The following is a 22,230-nucleotide window of genomic DNA, read 5'->3' as shown; positions in this document are numbered from 1 at the left end:
TTATTATGTAGCAGACTTATTAGCTTACTTCATCATCATCAAGTATTAACTTACTTATATACATGTAAGTAAACTCAAGTAAATTTATCTTATCCTCAAGTATATTATCTTTATTAATTGTTGGGTAACAAGGTGCAGAAAGATTCGTTAACCGATCTAAATCATACAACTAGATAGTGGCAGAGCCTGAAATTGATGTCAGGTCTACCTAATTTCAATGCCAATCCATGAACATTGTCAACTCAGGGAAAAATACTCTAGAAATATACCAAGACCTTGACCATTATATTTCACAAGGATATATATCATGAATTCTCAAATGCAGTTGGGTTTGAGGGTAAGGTTGGGGTTAAGAGGTTCACATTGTAATTTTGTGTTTTTTTCCTAATAAAAATAAAATTTTTATTTTAGAATAGTTTTAGATTTGTGGAATAGTTAACAAAGACAATACCCATATACCTCACACACGCACAGTCTGCCTCACTATTAACATCTTAGTGTGATGTATTATGTTTGTCATAACTGTGGGTGTTATTTTGAAAAAGCTCATTCATTATTTTTAAAAATTGTGTATTTTAAAAATTAAGAGTGTCTATAATTTAAACAGCAATAGTAAAGTTTAACAAAATCCTCTCTTCCAGTGGGGCTATACAGGAGGTACAAATTCCACTTCATGTTAGAAATCTCCAACTGGAGGAGGGGAGAGAGGCATCTCCCACAAGGTGTACACTAGAAATAATTGATGGAATTTTTTATAAGTAACATAAGGAGACAGTGGTCAAAAAAGTGAAAAATACAGGTTTAGATATTTATCAAGTTTTTGACTCGGCACAAAGCGAAGAGGACTAGATAATATAATGAATGCTGGAAACAGGTGTTGCAAGGATTGAAAGGGAAATATAAAGAGAATGCAAATTATTGTACATAGGTCCAAACATCAACTGCGTAAGAATAGGATAAGGAAAGAGATGAGTGGCCCAGCAGAGGAGAGTTTAGGTTCAGAGTCATAGTTCTCAGGAACTTTCCTGGTGGTCTAGTGGTTAACACTCTGTGCTTTGAAGACAGGGGGTATGGGTTTGATCCCTGGTTGGGGAACTAAGATCCCATATGCTTCTGCTTTTGGAATCATCTGCGGAGCTTAAAAAAGTACTCACACCTGGTCCCACCCTCAAAGGTTCTGATTTCAGTGGTCTGAGGTACAGGCTGAGGGACTCAAATGTGCAACCAAGGTTCAAAACCATGAATGTAAAGGTTTTCCTAATGCAGTGGTTCTGACGCCATTGGCCTGAGATGGAGTATTTATTTTTTTTAAAACCACCTCAGGTGATTGTAAGCGTGCCATCAGAGCCGATACTTCTGGGACATCAGAAAGCTTAACACAAGTCCATGGTGTTATTACTTCAAAAACCTATTGTTCGTATGCATCCAACAAAATATTAATAGAAGTGTGGTATCTAGGGCAAAGTAGTTCCTGTCTACTTTCCCAGCTGAAATAGCACACCCAGCTCTGCCACATTGTAAGAGGCACGTTGACTAATTGAGTTAAAGACTAAAGGCCGTTATCATCTCTGACATACAATTCAAAAATGACATGATCATTGTCTTCAAATATTTTTAAAGGGCTGTTATATAGAAGAGAGATTCAAATTTTTTTGCCTTTGTGTATTCTAAAGGGAGGAAAATTTCAGCCAATACGGAAAATAACTTGCTAACTAAATGGACTTTCGGAATGCCATCATTGGAGTTATCCAATCAGAAATTTAACAGTATCTTCAGTAGGACCCTGCGGAACATCCATAATCTCTGTTCTCTTTTCCACCAACAGCAGTAGCCCAGTGTCCTGAGCAGAGAAGGACCTCAGTAGTCTATTTATTGACTCTATGAATGTTGAATTTACATTTCTGTTTTAGCAGTGAACCAAAAGCTATGTCTGCAGTGCAGAGTGAAAGTAGGCATGCGTACTGATTCAGATTTATTTTTAACTATACTTAAAATACACAATTCTTGAGCCAAAAAGTAGTTATTTGGCTTCAGATTATCTGATGATGATAATGTCTTATTTATTCAATAGCTTCTCACCTGTCTTGAAGGCAGTTACATAAAAACTGGCACACACATCTGTAGCCTCACTCCGTTTCTCAGTCTTCTAGAGCACTATCTGCAGAGCCCTCCATCCCCTTTCCTGTCTACCTTCTTTTTAAAGACCATCCCAGCCCATTTCAGCAGAGGCTGGCTGTTATTTCACTCCAGCCATCATTGCTATCCACCGATCACCATGGCTAATCAGATGGTGTGACAGTCTGCACCAATCATTAAGATGACCCAAATTAACAGCCTGGCCATGTCACAGTACATTCATTCCACACATCCAGACACGGCCTAAGTGTGAGGCAGAAACTTGGATGTGCTTGTTTGTGTTTGCATTGTAACATGCATTATTGATTGTCATAAGCGGCTTCAGCGCTTTAAATCTGCAAATGAGAATCATCTGTCAATTATTACAGCCAGAATTGAGACCTGAGGGCAGAAGAGAAAGTATATATATCTTTTTCTACCTGCATTTCTTTTTCTTTACCATTTTCTTTCCCAGTCACATTGTGTCGCTTCTTAGCTCAACATACTCCTCAGCTTTTTGCTTAGAAAAGATACTTAATCAGAATATTTTTATATCCTACAAATAGAAACAAATCTCTCCTAGTCAAGTGAAGGAGACAGGGCAGGCTCAGAATTGCAAGTTCATTGTGGGAATTCTGCAGTCTAATTTCCTGGGGATACTGGTCAGTAAAATTCAGTTCTTCATAAAACATCAGCAGCCTTATTGTATTCACAATTGCAAGTGTTGGCACCTTGCAGTGGCTGGTATAAATGATCCTCCAAATATTTGCATTCTTGATAGCCATTTCTCTACAGTGCGTTTAGTAAGTAGAGGGTCCCATTACCTGCTAAATGTAAGTATAAATTAACAACCCATTATGCACAATAAGTTTTATAAAACATTTACAGATAGAGATCACATTTAATTAAAATTAACTTGCCTATGAAAGCCAAGTGCACTAATGATCACGATGACCTTTTATTACCTGCAGTCCCTTGTTTTGGCTGGAATGATTGACAGCTTGCTGTTTGGCTACCATGTTGAATTTCAGCTGACAAGACTTTTCATTTTAACTCAATTTGCCCGCCTATCACAAGCTGGTGGCAGGCCAGACCCAAGTCACCCAGCTTTGCCTCAGCAGCTTGCTCTAGTTCTCATTAGTACGCATTTATTCAGTGGAAATTGGAAGACAAATGCTTGAAGGCATGTGAACTAAGTATAGCAAATTAGGTTTAAAGACTGAATATTTATAAGTGTATGGAAAGTTTTTTTTTTTTTTTTTTTTAATTCTAGAGCGAATTGAGAACTGAGTGCTAGCTTTGGTATAAAAGAAATGCAGATAGAAGGGGGAAGGAAGATTCTAAGAATAACAATACTATCAGGCTTTTCTTTCCATTTTGGCAATATGTAAACTCTCTCTGACAACACCTTCTCAAACCAACCTGGCCCCTCTTTCGTGGAGTGCTTGCACAATGAAGTTTAGCACCTCGAGTGTGAGAAGGGGGAAAAAATGAGGGTCATGTTCATCTGTTGCTTGGTTATCCCTTGGTATGTTTTCAATTGCCTTGTTTGTTCGGCACTAGCACAGAAACAGATGTTGCTCTGGCATGTAGGATAATTTACTCTACCTCCTGGTGCGGCATGGACGGCCTCCCAAGGCCCAGCTGGTCTGTCAGTGGCACTGGCTGGTGTCTGCTCAACTATGACAACTACAAGTCGAGGCTGCAATTTTTTTTTTTTTATTATTGTGCAGTTGTCATTCTTCTCAACGTATAGCCCTGCCCGTGTTCTTCCTGGGGCCCGCAGCGAGGCTATGGCTTTTGTGTCTGTACCTTGTGACGCAGAGCCATGGAAGCGCCCCCTCTCCTCTGAGGATAATAATGTTCATGACTTGTGTCCTCTGATGATGATCGCATGACCGCTCAGACCCAGAGCCAGCCTCATCTCAAGCACATAACTGGTACTGGAAGGTAAAACAGATTTGTCATTTGCGATCCAACCGCTAAGCCACACTTTGGGCTCCATTATTGTGATTAACTTCCGCCTAAGATACGCTTGCCCGATTGTCATTTGTGATCCTGTGGTGGCCGCAAGCTGCCACGCTTCCCCTAGAGCACGTCAGCCAATGGGATTTGACCGTGTTATTCGGACCGTTCGATGCTTGCCCCGTCGCAGCGGCCAGCCCGCAATTACCGTGCTTTTGTATTTCTCCCTCCCGCACCCCTACTGGACCGGGTGGGTGCCCAGCTCTGCTGCATATGTCAGCTACCATTTCACACCACAAGCTAAAATGATGCTGCGCTGCTGTTGATTCAGCAAGAGCCAGCGGCAGCGCATGGGAAGCTGACCCTTGCTTTGCACCATGGAAATGTTGGTCGCTGGTGTCCTGCCAGCTGAAATCCGTCGTGTCAGGCGCCTTGTGGCTATCTGCAGTAGAGTCCCCGTTCCAAAACCAAAGTTCTTTTCTGGCCTCATCACCAACAAACCGATTTGACTCTGCCTGATTATAATAACGAAGGCAGTCTAAAAGAATATGCACGGTCTCACTGTGCGTCACATCGAATCACCACACTGGCCACACAGAGCAAACCGCAGCCTCATTTCTTTAGACAAATGCATGCTTAGGGAAAAACCTCCTGGGAGAAGGTCCCGAAAGCTGTTAGATATCCCCATGCAAGCTGTGCATAGATTTCAATTTTCGGGAAATAACATTTATTTTTATTTGTTTGGCTGATGCAAGCCCTCCCTGAGTGGCCTGCTTCTATCATCTAATAATTAGTCATTCTACATTTCAGAGCTTTACTGAACACTAAGAAACTGGGCTCTGTGTGTGTGTGTGTGTGTGTGTGTGTGTGTGTGATTCTCAACTGCAAGCCATAAACACAACCATTTGTTACCATGTGGAGGAGGGAGAAAACGCTCAATTTGGAGCTCTTCTTTCACATTGCTGATTAGAAAGAATCAAGCTTTTTATTCTAGGACCCATTCGCACTGGTGAAAACATAGTCAGTTTTGATTATGAAGGCAGAGATGCAGACCTAGACAGCAGCTACATGCTGATGTGCATGCTATCAGAATGATTTATGCAAATTATGCATATTATTCCCAAAGGAATTCCTCCTCAAACTGCCAGGATAAATTGCCGGAAATTAGCCATAAAATCTGTCGTGCTAGGAGCAAAAGGTGAAGGCCACTGGGAAAGCAAGGACATTCAGCTTCTGGAATCTTCCAGGTTATGATGGTGGCTATTTTCCCTGGATGCCACAGAGAAATCTGGTTTTCTTCTGAATACTCTCAAAGTATTTTCCCTTTGAAATTTTTCCAGCAAATGCTGACTCACATTTTATTTACAGCTAGCATAAAAGAAATTAAGTGTTAAGCTGTCTCAGAAAGCACTACTACAATTATTTTACTATTAACTGCCTAAGTGGATATTAAATGCCTAAGCCTGGCTTTGAAGGCATCGCTGTTCTTCAGAAGGTTGGTGAAATAACTCACCAGGGGTGTACTTTAACTGGGATACAGTTTTAATTTCCAAAGAGTGTACCCCAACACAGCTTTCCTGTCTTGCAGATCAATCTTTCCTACAAAAAAATCCTAATTAATGACTTTCTGTCCCAGTACAGCAGAGTTGTGTCTTGCCTGTGAAATGCCCCACACTATCTCACCCCTCCCCTCCTCCTCTCCCATCCAGAGCCCGCATCCACTCCCTCTTGCTGCTCTGATGGATCTGATTGGGAAAGGATTTTCCTGTCAATTGAAGTTATTGGTAATGAGCTTTGATGGTTAAATGAGAGTACTTTTCAAACGCAGTCGTATTTTAATAAAAATGATGCTTGCCTGTTTCTTTCAGAAAGTACCATTCTCGAGGTTTTGCGACTCTGCTCCTTTTCTGGCATCTTTCGTTTCGTTCAAGAGGACTTGACACTTCATTTAGAGAGCCAGGACTGCTGTCTGCGAAAGGGAGATTTTGTCGTCATCTTTCCTCCCATCTTACACCACGACCCTGAAATCTTTGAAGCTCCAGATGTAAGTAAACATCCAGCCAGCATCGCTCCCTCTTAGATGCTGCAAGCACATTCCTTCCCTCATGGTCTCTCTTTCTTTTGCCACCTTGTTCCAGAAAGAATTTGAGAGAGCTTAATGACTCCAGTTTTTCCTTCCAATGGAAACACCATCCTATTTACTGAGAGGTTTTCTTAAGGACCTCTCTTTCAAAGGTTTTGTGATCTATAAATAAAAATACAGAGATGAGACTAAACTCTAGTTTCATCAAGTGAAATGAACATTGATACCACAATGGACACTAGTCACTTTAGGCCAAAATTAAGTCTTGCATGGCAGAGATGTATTACAAAACCATGGAGGGCTAGCTGTTGACAGGTCACTTAGAGAAGAAACACTGGAAGACTGTTGTGCTAAGTGTTTCCAGTGTGGGCTTGACTGTCCCAGAGTCCGATACCATCACTGCTATAGTTAAGCTCTCTACTTTTTCACCTCTTACTAAAGGCATGTGCCCCTTCTTGATCAATTAGGATGGCACTGTGAACTTGAGATTGTAAAGCTGCTGCTCACGGGTGAAGCTCTGAGGGTAATTGTGTCATCTCCTTGTATTTTTTTCTGAAGCTGGAGTTAATGAATATCAAAGACTGGAAATTAATCCACCCTGGCTCATCCCTTAATACCACTTCAGAGGTTCAGCACCTGCATGCAAATTGCAAGCAGTCTTCTGCCTGTGCTTCTCAGGGAGTCAGGTTGTTGCTGCAGTGGTTTTTATATGTAAAATACCATGTTTCAAAGAGAAACTTCCATGCACTTTCTGAGCAGTTTAGAGCTGAACCACTTCTAAACCCAGTTTCTAAGGTGTTTGACAGCCAAGCTGGTTTAAAATCTGGTTGAATTTTGAAAATTAATTAGAAAGGGACAGACTTCAAATACAATGAGATAGTTTGCATTTATTTCATCAGCAAAGACAAAATTTCCTAAGTGAGGGGAGAATATATATATAGTTTCTGTGTGTTTCAGAAGAGGTCTTACTTAACTAATAATGGCAAATCAGAAGTTGGGTATTAGTGAGTGAATGAACATTGTGCAAACAACAAGCTTCATCTCCACGTTTGTAAATATAAAAAAAAAATCCACACATAGTTAGATGTTCAATAAATATAGCAAGTAAATAGCTAATCTTTGAAAAATACTTTAGAATTTGAAAACAGTTTCATTTTTATCTACAATTTTTCGTTTAATTTCCACTTTGTGTTTCTATTTTGTGATTATTCCACTGTCATTAAATTTACCATTCATGTCATGATAGTAAAATCAACATTCAAGTCATCAACAAATAATAAATGTTTACCCAACCATAACTGTCATTAAGAATTTCTGGGCTCCTCCTCGTCTGTATCCCCAGCCTTGCCCCCATGAGTTAGACTCATGGATTAGACTTTTAGGAAGTTAAACATCTTATGGAAAAACCCAAACAAAATTTTTTGTCAACCCAGTATCAAAGGTAAACATTGGAAATGTGCTCAATTATGTTTTTTCTGTACAATGCTAAATAGCAACCCCGAAACTATACATAATAAATAGTAGTCAGAAGGGTTTGCCTCATACTAAATTGGTGGGAAGAACAAAATTGCAGTACTGTGAACCCCGAGTTAGCATCATTAGGACAGCTCTAACTTGACTTGATGAGCATTCTGTACTATTTACCAGACTTAAACTTAGTCAGTTATGCCTGACTAATGTTAAAATCAACTAGCTAATTTTTGTTGTGATATTGTTCCCTTGAAATTAGTTGTGGAATGGTGAAATGTGATAGCTACTGGCACAGAAAAAAAATAGTATGGGGCAGAACCAATTTTATATGTTTGGCAAAGTCTTACATAATCATTCATTCTATAAACGTTTACTGAGCACTCACTCTTCTCAGGCTCGTGGGTTGATTTCTATTGCGCTTAATAACTTAGGATAACAATAAGTAGATGCTGTTGATGCTCATAGAACAGATGCCCATTCCTAAAACCATCATGTGCCAAGAGTAAGAAAAGAGAAGAAAATTCTGGAAAGTTCTGTCCTTGGTTATTTGTCACTGACAGCATTGTCCCAGGAGCTTATCAAAGGCTCATATTCCTCACTGCCTGACTTTGGTACCCGACAGATATAGGAAGACCTGGCCTTCCTTAGATACAGAAAACAACCACTAGCTGTTAGGCCAAAATCATGGAAAAGACGAACTCCAGATATAAGTACAGTTATTCTTGGAGAACGTGGAGACTGAGAATCTTCAGCAAAAGATGGGTTGCTCCCAACCAGTGAGGCATGGTTTCAGGATGTTCAAGCCCAAGAGACCCTAGAATATTCTAAAAGCAGGGCACCTCTTTCCTCACACATCTGTCTATTGTTGAATGTCCCTCTTGACTTGTCTACCGAGAGACTCCAGTTGACTTCACAAGACTCTCTCTTAGTCACCATCTTTGACAAGGTCCCTGATTTCCACATAATTCCTCAGAGAATCTGCCACTGCTCCCTCTGGCCTGTGTAGTCTGTGTGAGGGGGCACAGCCCACGGTATCTTGCAGTGACTTGTTTACTCATGTGCCCATATCCTATAAGTTCTTGGAGCAGAGAGAGCCTGTCCTCAACCTTCTCTGATTTCTCAGTGCCTGGCACTCAGGAGGGTACCCATAGAAGGAAGCAAATAGGAAGTGCTGAGATGGGTGAGTGTTCTGAAAGTGAAATTATACTTCAGTTAAAATGTTAAATCACTGCAGAGACCACACACTCAAATGTATCCTGGGCCTAATTAGATCCAATAGATAGGGTGGCTTGTGTGTAAATATTGCAATACCATTGGGAGTGGTAAAAACTCTGGTGAAAGGACTGCCCAAGAGGCATGTGAGATCATTTGGCTGCTTCTGAACCAACCCTCAGTTCTTATTAGCACATAGACCTGATGTAATCAAGTCATTTTTATTATTAGTTTTTTAAACTTCAAAAACAGACTTTTGGGTGAAAGTTAGAATTTTTAAATGTTTGGAAAAATTAAGTCTGAACACAATGTGGGCTAAACAAAAAATGTTTGGATACCTAATTGGGCCTATAAGCTACCAGCATGTAACCTGTACTAAGAATTATTTTTTCCTAAATGTGGGTTCCTTAGCTTATTGTGATGTTAGCCTGTCAGGTGGCACATGCTGATGTGGGAAAACAGATTGGCAAGTGAAATTTAAAACAGTGGGCGAGAACAAAGGAAACCCCCCCCCCTCCCAGTTCTTTGTTCTTCCTTCTTTATCCATCTAAATGCCACCCAAGAAAGTCTGGATGATCTCTTAATTAACTCGGAATGGGTACCTTTTTAAATGGGTACCTTTAAAATTTTCTGGAAGCTTCCTCAAATTTATGTCAATTGTCAACCAGAATTCTAGCCACTGGCTTTCAAGTAATTAGTAAATGGTGATGATTACTTTTCTGGCAAAATGAAGCATCCAAAAGTAGAGCTGTGGAGAAGACCAAATGTATTGGTTGGTTTCTCTGTGGAGGTGCTAAGGTATAAAGGGAAGCTGGCCCATAGGAAGAAAGAGCCAACGTTTTAGATGGTGATGCATTTCTATAACCAAATAGCCTCTAAAGAAAGACACAGTGAAACAAAGTAATTACAAAGCCATTGGAGTACCCCCTACCAACCCCAAAGCTCTGAGTTAATGTCATACAAGCCTTCCCAGTCTACTTCTCAGGGGCGCAGGGATTAAAAAATGATAAATGAGTTTGAAAGCCCTTGAAAAAATTCTAAATTACTGTAAAAATTGTTTCATCAATATTCTTCAGATTATTGTCACTGTTATTAAAATACACAGATCATGACAAATGTGAAAACAGTCTCATGATTTTGTGTCTCTCAAACTGGAATATAGATTGTGCCATTAGTACATTTCAACAAAATAAACCTATATTGAGCATCTACTATCCAGAAAGCACATTGATGTGCATAATGGATGATATAGATATATCAAAGGCCCGTGTCCTTAAGAGCTTATTATTTAGGGATTAGTCCTTATGATGCGGCTGTGTTCTTATAACCACATGCTCCGTGTTGAGAGGATTTCTGCTCCGCTAGTGAACTGGCACTTGCATTCCTACCATATTGGAACCAGCAATGTGCTGGCAAACCAGCACTCTGCAAAACCCTGATTTTGTCAATTGTCATGGTGTAAACGCTCTCATCTTCACTGATTTCCTGCTACCAACGTGAAGACCCTGAACATAGTGTGGGGAAGAGATGTGTACCCTTTCTTACTGGTACAAACTGGCCACAGCGCACCACTGATTGGAATCCAAGTCACGGAGATAAAAAAAGAAATCTCTGTACTTAGTCATCTTGCTCCCAGGAGGTCTGGCTATAAACCAGGGCAAGTGTGCAGCCTCTTAGTCATACATTCAAAATAGTGACAGTTTTTATTTCTAGGAAGTCATATCTTTTATCTAATCCAGATTCCTAAACCCAAAATGATGAATTGAGTGACTACAAGAGCTGATCATATGGATATGAACACCTATAACTACTCCAACAAGACTATGTTTTATGTCTTTTACTTTTTAAAAATATTTTCATGGCCACACCACATAGCATGTGGGGTCTTAGTTCTCCAATCAGAGATCAAACCCACACCCCTGCATTAGAGGCATGGAGTCTTAACCACTATTAACCACCAGGGAAGTCTCTATGCCTTTTTAAACTTTAGTACTTCCTTCACATGCTGGAAATGCTTAAAAAAAAAAAAAAAGCTGTTGACTTGAACTAAACATAAAATTTGGAGAACTCAGATTAGGGTGTTATGCAATGTTCCTCAGTCACTCAGACCCAAAATTCTTCTCTATCCAGGAAATTGTATCGTCTACCCAATCTTTATTTCTAGCGCTAAATAGTATACCACTTTCTATTTGTAAACATTTTCTATTTGAATATTCATCTACTCTTCATTCTTCCCATCTTTATTTACTCATTCAATATCTCTGTTTTCTTCAAAAGCTTGAAGATTGCTTTTAAAATATACTTTATTGTCATGTATTTATTCATTAATTCAACAAACATACATAGAACCTCACTATGTGCACAGCACTCCGGTGGGGACTTTGAAAATATAGAGATAAATAAGACAGTGTGACGAGTCTCATCTCTTGGGAGTTCTTGGCTCTGCCATCTCCTGTGGGTTAGCTTCGTCTTCAGCCTGGTGACAGAATTGCTGCGGCCTTGCAGGGATCTTATTCTCATCTAACCAGATCCAGAGTAGGAAGAGTGGGGAACCCTTTCACTACGTTTCCTTCTTCACGAGAAGGGACATTCTCCCAGATGGCCCCACAGACTCTTCACCTGTAGCCCTGAGAGACTGGTTCACACACCCTGTCCGGAATCAGTCAGAGGCTGGAGCAACATGATCACCATGATGGGTGCCTCAGTAGGTCACACAGAAGAATGATAATGGGGAGCAACCAGTGGAGGAGTAGACAATCAGCAGAGGAGCCGTGGGGAATCTGGGTGCCTAATGCTTGTCTCTCAGGATTGTTCTCTTCTCATCCATTGAATAATACTGCATTTAACAGTCCCTTAATTGTGTAGCACTGAACTGTTATGGCAGTGTACTGCCATGTGATGGATCCTATTTTAATCGTGTTCCTGATCAAAGATCACGGCATCTCAAGCTTCCTGACTTTTTGTTCTATGTCGCTGTGACCTCAAAATCTCTGAAGTGAGACTATTATACCCCTTCTTTTATTAAAAAAACAAAACAGACTATACTTCTAGCAGCTGTCACAAGCCCTTCCTAATAACATGGAACCTGCTCAGGTTCTCCATGTCCTGGCAAAGGAAGACAGACTGAAAAGAAATTTTAACACAAAAAGCTATTTATGGGGACTTCCCCGGCAGTCCAGTGGTTAAGACTTCACCTTCCAATGCAAGGGATGCAGGTTCAATCCTTGATTATGGAGCTAAGATCCCACATGCCTCATGGCCAAAAAAAAAAAAAAAAAAAAACCATAAAACAGAAGCAGTATTGTAACAAATTCAATAAAGGTTTTGAAAATGGTCCACATCAAAAAAAAAAAAAAATTGCTATGTATGCCCATATTGCCTTTGAGCTTGATGGTAGCCACAGAACAAAAGAAATTGGCCTCTTCCTTTCTTGGTCCATAATATAAACAACTAAATAGGAATTTCTTTGATATTTATTGTGAGGAAATTGACTGGGAGGTGATGGAAAATTGGACAAGTGATATTACTGATTGACTAGAAGTCTGAGGGAGTTGCATGTGTACTCGCTGAAGGTGGCAGGGGAGAAGGAAGATTTAGGCATTTTTTGTTGGTCACTGTGGCTTCTCAGCTGTATATCCATGTATACAAAAGAAAATCAAGATGCCATAACAGTGTCTGGCTTATTTATGATATCAGCATACTATGAAGTCATAACTCAAGCTAAATTTTCCTTCTGTATATTCTGACTTAAACTATGAGACTGACTGCAGTGAGAGCTTTTCAAATGTAAAAGTGATATCCACTGGTTTGGCCTAGGCAAAGAACTCTTGAGAAGAGCACGATCTTAGATTGGTCACTGAGAAGGAGGAAGCTGCAGTATTGAACTCAGGCAGGCAGGCCTGGGCTCCAGTAACGAAAAAAGATTTACTGAGATACAGTGCCAAGTTGTAATTCCATCTCTAGTAACAAAGTCGATGTCCACAGAGAATGTCCTTATCCATGCTCCAAGGATGGACAGGTATTTATAGGTTAGCACTGGTAGATCCTATTCAGATATATCCCAGAACTCTCTATGGCAAAATATGCTTGCATTCTGATGCAGATTAATTTTCCCATTATGATCTCATCAGCTTGCAAGTTTACGGGGCAGGGGTGGAATAGAAACTACCCAAGACGTGTTTTAAAAGCTTAATTAGTTATCAAAATCAGTATCCTAGGTAAATGAGGGTAAAACCAATACTTTTAAAGGAAATGGTTTCACTGACATGAATATTGGCGTTGAGCGAGAAAATTAGATCATTTGTGATAGAGTCAGAATCTATCTGTACTGTGGGGTTTTTGCTGTAATCTGAATGCCTTCGGTCTGACCTGCTTCTTTGCCTCTGGCTTCATAGTTCATGGCAAAGTTGTGTGCTGAGCAGGTCTAATGCTAATGAGCACGGCATACAGGACAGACTTCGTCGTTGTCATGCATGCCACGTGCATTAATCTAATCAATGGTTTAATTTACCATGGGCTGAAATAAGGTCGCTCAGTGTCCTCTCAGAAACTCAACTGAGAGTAAATTAAGATGGCGGACCAAACACCTTCCATAAACCAGTCCCATAATTTTCTGTAACAAATAATATTACTTGTTTATGAAAACATATCAGAAACCAAGAGAGTTAACCCAAGGAACACTCATTCTAAAGAGAACTGTCAAATCAAAACCACTATGAGGTACCATTTCACACCAGTCAGAATGGCTGCGATCCAAAAGTCTACAAATAATAAATGCTGGAGAGGGTGTGGATAAAAGGGAACCCTCTTACACTGTTGGTAGGAATGCAAACTAGTACAGCCACTATGGAGAACAGTGTGGAGATTCCTTAAAAAACTGGAAATAGAACTGCCTTATGATCCAGCAATCCCACTGCTGGGTATATACACTGAGGAAACCAGAAGGGAAAGAGACACGTGTACCCCAATGTTCATCGCAGCACTGTTTATAATAGCCAGGACATGGAAGCAACCTAGATGTCCATCAGAAGATGAATGGATAAGAAAGCAGTGGTACATATACACAATGGAGTATTACTCAGCCATTAAAAAGAATGCATTTGAATCAGTTCTAATGAGGTGGATGAAACTCGAGCCTATTATACAGAGTGAAGTAAGCCAGAAGGAAAAACACCAATACAGTATACTAACGCATATATATGGAATTAAGAAAGATGGTAACAATAACCCTGTGTACGAGACAGCAAAGAGACACTGATGTATAGAACAGTCTTATGGACTTTGTGGGAGAGGGAGAGGGTGGGAAGATTTGGGAGAATGACATTGAAACACGTAAGATATCATGTAAGAAACGAGATGCCAGTCCAGGTTCAATGCACGATACTGGATGCTTGGGGCTAGTGCACTGGGAGGACCCAGAGGGATGGTATGGGGAGGGAGGAGGGAGGAGGGTCTAGGATGGGGAACACATGTATACCTGTGGCGGATTCATTTTGATATTTGGCAAAACTAATACAATTATATAAAGTTTTAAAATAAAATAAAAGAAAATAAAGAAAAAAAAATAAAGAGAACTGTCATAGAAGAAAGTCAATAAAACATCAAAAAGCAATCCAGACAGACTTTGTATCTTAGTGCTCTTCTTTTCTGGTGCTTAATGTGAATCTTATTATTTCATATCTGTTTCATCCAAACATAAGCACTGAATCCTAAACTCATCCTACTTGTCCATCTGTAGCAGCCTCTCTGCTGCTGCTGCTAAGTCGCTTCAGTCGTGTCCGACTCTGTGCGACCCCATAGACGGCAGCCCACCAGGCTCCCCCGTCCCTGGGATTCTCCAGGCAAGAACACTGGAGTGGGTTGCCATTTCCTTCTCCAATGCATGAAAGTGAAAAAATAAAGTGAAGTCACTCAGTCGTGTCCGACTCCTAGCAACCCCATGGACTGCAGCCCACCAGGCCCCTCCGTCCATGGGATTTTCCAGGCAAGAGTACTGGAGTGGGGTGCCATTGCCCTCTCCAGCAGCCTCTCTGGTCAGTAGAATTCACTATTCCCTAGTAACCGTGGAGGCCTTGCCCTTCTCTTTCCCCCAGCCTTGGTATGTCAGGTGTCATTAAGTCGAGACCGATTTTAGAGAACAAAAACAGAAATACTGCCTCTATACTTAGCATAGGAAAAAATGTGAAGAGAGGTCCTACAGAAGAGTCTGGATTTCTGTTTGATATGAGAGGAGTAAATGTCTAATAACATTGGAGATTTTTGAAAGTTCATACCTGATTTGCACTTCAGTTCAGTTCAGTTCAGTCACTCAGTCGTGTCCTACTCTTTACGACCTCATGAATCGCAGCACGCCAGGCCTCCCTGTCCATCACCAACTCCCAGAGTTCACTCAGACTCATGTTCATTGAGTCAGTGATGCCATCCAGCCATCTCATCCTCTGTCGTCCCCTTCTCCTCCTGCCCCCAATCCCTCCCAGCATCACAGTCTTTTCCAATGAGTCAACTCTTCGCATGAGGTGGCCAAAGTACTAGAGTTTCAGCTTTAGCATCATTCCTTCCAAAGAAATCCCAGGGCTGATCTCATTTAGAATGGACTAGTTGGATCTCCTTGCAGTCCAAGGGACTCTCAAGAGTCTTCTCCAACACCACAGTTCAAAAGCATCAATTCTTCGGCACTCAGCCTTCTTCACAGTCCAACTCTCACATCCGTACATGACCACAGGAAAAACCATAGCCTTGACTAGACGGACCTTTGTTGGCAAAGTAATGTCTCTGCTTTTGAATATGCTATCTAGGTTGGTCATAACTTTCGTTTGCTACATTAAAAGAAACCTTTTAAGATGGGCAAGGAGAGCTAGCATCCTTGTGAACTGAACTCAAACTTTTTCATGGAATTTTTTTGTTTTAACATGCTGTTTTCTTCTTTACAGGAGTTTAGATTTGATCGTTTTACAGAAAATGGTAAGAAGAAAACCACCTTTTTTAAAAGAGGGAAAAAGCTGAAGTATTACCACTTGCCATTTGGATTGGGAGTCAGCAAATGTCCAGGCCGATTTTTGGCCATGGTTGAAATAAAGCAATTGTTGGTTGTGCTTTTAACTTACTTTGATTTAGAAATAATTGATAATAAGCCGTTAGAACTAAACTATAGCCGCTTTTTGTTTGGTATTCCTTACCCAGACTCTGATGTTTTATTTAGGTACAAAATAAAATCTTAAGCTAAAAGGAAAGGAGAGAAATCTATCTAGAAAACTAACCTAAATGTCCTCAGTTCATCTATTTGTTTTTAATTTCTTCAAGTGTAATTGCTTTGTTTGTTTTAAAAATGCCAATTTCTATTTGATCTGAGATCAGTCCCATCTATACTTGATCACAAAACCCATCATAAAAAAAAGATGGTAGCATGAAAATGGACATCAAAATCAACATAATAATAAATTTAAAGTAGCTTTTTTTAAGTTTCTACATATTGTGATTTGCAAACGTCATTGTAAGTGTGCCTTCACAGTAATAGATCTGACACTGTGGGATTTTGTTAAGTCAAAAATTCTTCTATAATATGTAAAAATACGCTTTATGTACTAATGGAAATTTATGCTGTAAATGGACACAGTCTAACAAATTCCAAGTTCTCAGAGAAGAAGGAAATTAAATTTCCACGAGATACACTAGATGAAAATGTTCCCTTCAAGTATAATATCAATAATATCTATATTGCTGGGGTACGTTTGCATTAAATGAGGTTTGCAGTAGATTAAATGCTTCAACTTCACTTCAATATTTAATCATCCATAAATGTACTTTATTACTTTGTATACTGTGGCTCAGTAAAACAAAATTTCTTGTTATATAAGGCTACTCATGTTCAAGTTAGATACTGGTAAGATTTATCAGTATAAGAACACACAAAACCTATTATATATTCAGCAATTGCCCTAGACATTAGTATTAGGTTTATTGTAGGAGTAAATGTTGAGATCATTACAGGATTGATTATAGCATTTGACTCCAGTGTGAACTGTAAGGGTTATGCCGGTATTGTAATTAACGTTCCTGAATGCTTCGATTTATATCAACTGAGAAACTAGAGAGCAGTGTTTGTTCTTGATGCCTCACCTCTTGGACTGGGATTTGATTTGTAGTATTTGAATTACACCATTATGTAATGCAGTATAATTCCATATGCCAAAATGCAGCATCGGCTGGATGATTCAAAGATTGCTAATATCAGATTGCCAAATGATGGTTTGTCATTCAACTTGAATGCTGATGCCATATATAAACAGGCAAAGCAGGTAAATAAGCCCAGTTATTTCATGGGAACTTCTAGTTATAAGTTCTAGTTATTTCATTGAAACTTCTAGTATTTCAGAAATTTGCTTTCATTTTTGAAAAGGAAATTTATCTTTAAAATAACATTATAAAATACTGAACCATATTTAGTAGCCTAATAGCTTTTCTAGCATCTATTTTTCTCCTTCCTGAAGTTCATGCACTAAATGCTCCTTAGTGAAGATCTGTCAGTCTAAACTTTGTTTTTGCCAATTTGAAGATGCTTTCCTTTTGTCCTCATTCCTGAGTTTGCCTTTTTTCCTGTTTTGATATCTCATGTTGTTAAGAGCGTAGCCTTCATTCGGTTTAATTATTCAGTAGGTAGTCTACCTCTTTCCTCTGACAGCTTTAACGTGCTCTCTTTGTCTTTGACGCTCTTAGTTTCTGTTTATTGTGCTTGCATGCCATGGTGCCTTTCATCAAGCGTAGAATGTTCACGATTATCTCTTTGAAAATTTCCTCTTTCAGCTCTGTATCTTGTTTACAGTCCATGTTGTTTGACCTTTTCCCCTTGTATTTTTTTTTATCTCTAATTTACATTCTAGGCCATTTCTTTGGATCTTTATATCGCTTTCAGTTTATTCTACTCTTTAACTCATCCATTGGGTTTGTTTCTTCTGTCTTTTTATTTTAACCTCAGGTTCACAGGATTGAGTGATCACATGCCTTATACCCCTTAGTTCACGGTACACAATTATAATTGGTCCAAACAAGGCTTTATTTACTCATTCTATTCTATCCCTAAGCCCTACCATTATACCCTTCCCCATCATCAGGAAATATTCTGTGTTTGGTATGTATCTTTTTATTTGTAGGTGTTTTTATAAAACATATGTTATTATCTTGGGTGTATGTGTTTTTTAATTTTCATAAATGTCTATTCTATACATCATATTCTTCTTAATTTTTTACTAAGCACTATACTTTAAAAGTATTACTTTATATGTATTTGATCTATTACTTCTAACTACTGTGTAGTATCTCATAATGTGTACCCATGATGTTTCAGTGCTCTATTCACCCAGTGATGTAAACTATGTTGGTGGGACAGTTAATCTGGGGGAAAGGCCAAAGCAGAACCTAAAACTCTTGCCCCCACCCATCCTCTCACTACTGCATGCCCCCCCTCCGCCCTGGGCTGCCATGAGCCCTGTCGTCAGCACCACCCCCCTACACCCACACACACAGACAACAGTCTGTGACAGCCTCCATTCTCTGAGATGCTCTAGACTTCTTGTGTTTCACACTCAGATCCTCACTACCCTCTCCCTTCTATGGGGTCTCCAGAGCTGATCTGAGCCAGGGTGCCAGCCGTCAATTTGTCAGCTTTCAGATTTCAATTCCCCTGAGTCTGATAAATTTAGTGGTTACATTTTCAATTTGAGAATTCTCTATCTGCCTGGTCATTTTTGATAGTATCTTGTTCCTTCATCATACACTCAATATCTTCTTTCATTTTAAAAATATATTAAGAAACTTATATTCATATCTGGTATTTCCACATCATCAGTGTTTTATGGGTCTGATCCTGTATTTTGTTTTTCTTTTAACTCTTCCTCGGAATTGCTTGTTTAGTGGACTCGTTCTTTGGAATTTTATCTCTGGAATTTTTTTTTAAGACCCGAGTTTAAAGTTCACACCTCCAGAGAAAATTTGTGTTTGCTTTCACCTGGCTGCTGTTACTATCAAATTCAGATCAATTTAAAATTTCACCTTGAGTATTATGAGAGGGGACGGGAAACTACATGGGCTTTCCTAGTGGCTCAGTGGTAACAAATCCGCCTCCAATACAGGAGATGTGGGTTCAATCCCTGGGTGGAGAAGGAAAGGGCAACCCACTCCAGTATTCTTGCCTGCAGAATCCCATGGACAGAGGAGACTAGCAGGCTACGGTCCATCTGGTCACAAACAGTCGGACGTGACTGAAGCGACTGAGCACACACACATGGGAAACTGCATAGATAGGGTGGGTTCTGGCCCTAAGTCAGCCAGATTGCAACCTGTGAGTAGGGATAAGCAAGAATACCCAGTCCTCTGTGGAGTGAGGTTTCTTTCTAGTCACTTACTGAAGATGTTGCCTCTGCAAGTTCTTGCCTTTGTGCACAGGTCTTGGATTAAACCCACACACACGTGCATGCACACATGTCCTACCCGCCTTGGGCTGCAACCTTTATCCCGCCCTGCCACAAAGTAGAGCCCATTCGTTTTGTACTAGGACCTCTATTCCACCATATTGCCTGATGTGGAAACATCCAGATTATTAAATTCATCTTAGTAGCACACTTCTGTGTTGCTATAGCAGAGAGAGCACAGAAAAGCATTCCATTCTAATTTCTGCTTAATTTATAGTGAAAGGAATTAAGGGTGGAAATATTATATAAAAGCAGTGGATGGAGTCTTGTGACAGGCTTAAACCTGGTCATTAAAGATTGTCTATGAATAGAATAAATGTCATAGAGAAATAAGTTAAAAGACATGAAATTTAGCTATGACACAATTGATTTACTATTATCAACAAGTCACTTTGCCTCTCAGTGTTTCCATATTTGCAAAATAAAAATAATATGGCTTTTGGATGCCAGGGTTCATTATGAGGATTGAACACAGTAAGATGTGTGAACTTATTTTGAAAAGTGTAATGCAATATCCAAATGTAAAGTTGTAAGAAGATACTTGGATAACGCTGTGCCTTTTAAATTAAAAACTGTTTGTATATATTTGTTAAAGGGAAGCATTTTTTGTTATTGGTTAAAGGATTAGTCATTTATTCAGTCAAACATTTATTGAGCATTTCCTCTTAGACTGATACTATGCACTGGATTACCCTCTTTAAGAACACACAGTTTATTAGAGAAAGCAGTATATACCCAACTAATTTATTATAAATGTAGTTGTAATAAATTCATCTTCCTAAAACTGTTTTAAAATTCTGATTCAACACTCATTCTAACTGACCTTCCATCACTCATTCCAAATATGTGTTCTGCAGTGAGAAATTACTATGTGCCTAATTAGATACAACAAAACATATACATCCAGTATTGTGATTATATGTTTAAAGATGTCCAAAACAAAATACAGTCACTGAGGCATCAGAATTTTTTAAAAACTGTATTTTACATATAGTAAAAACCCACCCTTTTCATTTTTACAGCCCCCCTTCTAAATGTCAAATTGAAGAAAATGAATGACTAGCAGTATTATTTTATATCAGTGACCAACTGAGGCATCATTTAACAAAAACTAAATGCTCTGAAGATATTCAGGAAAAAGCTATTTGTCACTAAATAAAGAATGTTGGTAAGCAACCTATTTGGAAACTTTTATCTGCCTTGTTTGGCCTTCCTGACACACTTCATTATATTTTGTCAATTTTATCATTAAGTTTGGGTCACAAGTCTAAGGCAAAGGAGCTTCTATGCTCAAAATTTGCATGATTGCTTCTGTTTATTTTCTTATGAAAAATAATTTGAGTACCCTTTCTATAAACTAACCCTTCTAATTGAGCCATGAAATCTTAAAACAATTTCAAAGGTCAAAGCACAAAAATTATCTAGGTTTTGATCTTAGTATAAAATAACATCAATAATTTTAAAACAAGAATTATACGCCCTGAGAATGTACACTGATTTAACCTATTAAATTTGCCAGTATTGCAAGCCATTATTTACCGAATTGCATTATTAGGTATTCATATTCACATGCTCAATTAGGAAAAAGTTAGCAAGCCAAGATTAAGTTCCCTGTAGCATTATTTTAAATTACAGTAGGTGATCACATAAAACTCTCTAATGTTTCTATTACTTACTCTATTTCAGAGTGTTAATCTGAGTCAGTGATCATTGGTGTTGGAAATATTTGGCTTAAATGTTTACTTTGTTTATAATATTTTCTTGAGTAAGATGAATTTAATTTGTGAAAATCTCTACTGAACAATTTTTAAAAGGAGTAATTGACAACACTTAACATTTTCAAGTATTTTTTAAGCAGGAGAGTCTCTATATTGTAAAAAGAAATCTTAAATATTTAATACTCTTAATTTTAAAATGGTATATAGGTGGATTTATGAGGAAGCAAATTATCTTGAAAAGATTTTAGGTAAGAAATGCAAATGCTTTGTAAGTCAATTTAATGTGTGTGTGTTTTTTTTTAATATGCAATGAGCCAATAAATTAACTTTTAAAGCACAGGTGAATGATTGTCTCCTTATTTTCCTACTAGGAGCATGTTGGGTGACAGAAGATTTTATTACAGTTAGTAAATGATTTGGGAAATAATTTTGCTGTCTGGAGATCCTCAGACCCTCATCTTTCCCACCATATACATATGTATTCTTATTTTCTCATATTTTCAGTAAAAGAACATTAATTGTTACATTCAGAACATTTTTCAGTATTCATGCATGTATACTCAGTCACTTCAGTTGTGTCCAACTCTTTGCGACCCTATAGACTGTAGCCTGCCAGGCTCCTCTGTCCATGGAGTTTCCCAGCAAGAATACTGGAGTGGGTTGCCATTCATTTGCTTCTTCAGGGGATCTTCCCAACCCAGATATAGAACCCATGTCTCTGTGTCTCCTGCATTGCAGGTGGATTCTTTACTGCTGAGCTACCGGGGAAGCCCATTTTTCAGTATAGTTTCACGTATTTATGTGGGAAATAAAAACATAACAAGAGTATCAGTGACTAATAAGTTTTTAAACTTTATTTTAACAAGGTTGACCTCGCTAGGCTGCTGTTCTTAATAATAGATTATGATTATAGACTATGATTCTGTGGAGCGATGTATAAGAAAACAAGAATGGGAGAGAGATTCTGTTTCTCTCTACAGAAAAGAGACGTGGTCTTTGTTTTCTGTAGATAACTTTACCACAGAAAGTGAATGAAGCTGAGTAATATTTGGACAGTATTCTGTGTATTCACGAGCTGAAATGCTAGCTGTAAATAAAACACAGAACACAGAAGAGTGTTGATGAAATGTGGCTCCTTCAGTCACCATACATACAGTGTTTCACTGGGACTCTTAGCTTTCCTAAGAAAGAATTCATCCATGTT

General features: G+C 38.9%; 1 protein-coding gene across 1 annotated transcript in view; it reads left to right on the top strand.

The window, feature by feature from the left end:
• CYP7B1 (cytochrome P450 family 7 subfamily B member 1) overlaps window positions 1–21,365 on the top strand; it is a 175,125-nt gene extending 153,760 nt beyond the window's left edge. Inside the window, exons 5-6 of the mRNA XM_002692695.4 lie at window positions 5,949–6,124; window positions 15,775–21,365. Coding sequence (XP_002692741.1) covers window positions 5,949–6,124; window positions 15,775–16,062 — 464 coding nt within the window. The 3' untranslated portion in view covers window positions 16,063–21,365. The remainder of the gene's footprint in view (window positions 1–5,948; window positions 6,125–15,774) is intronic.
• Window positions 21,366–22,230: the final 865 nt, after the last annotated feature.

The sequence above is a fragment of the Bos taurus genome, chromosome 14, assembly GCF_002263795.3.
Source record: "Bos taurus isolate L1 Dominette 01449 registration number 42190680 breed Hereford chromosome 14, ARS-UCD2.0, whole genome shotgun sequence".
Lineage (NCBI taxonomy): Eukaryota > Metazoa > Chordata > Mammalia > Artiodactyla > Bovidae > Bos > Bos taurus.
The sequence above is the reverse complement of the archived record's forward strand: the minus strand, read 5'-3'. Positions and strand labels throughout refer to the sequence as shown.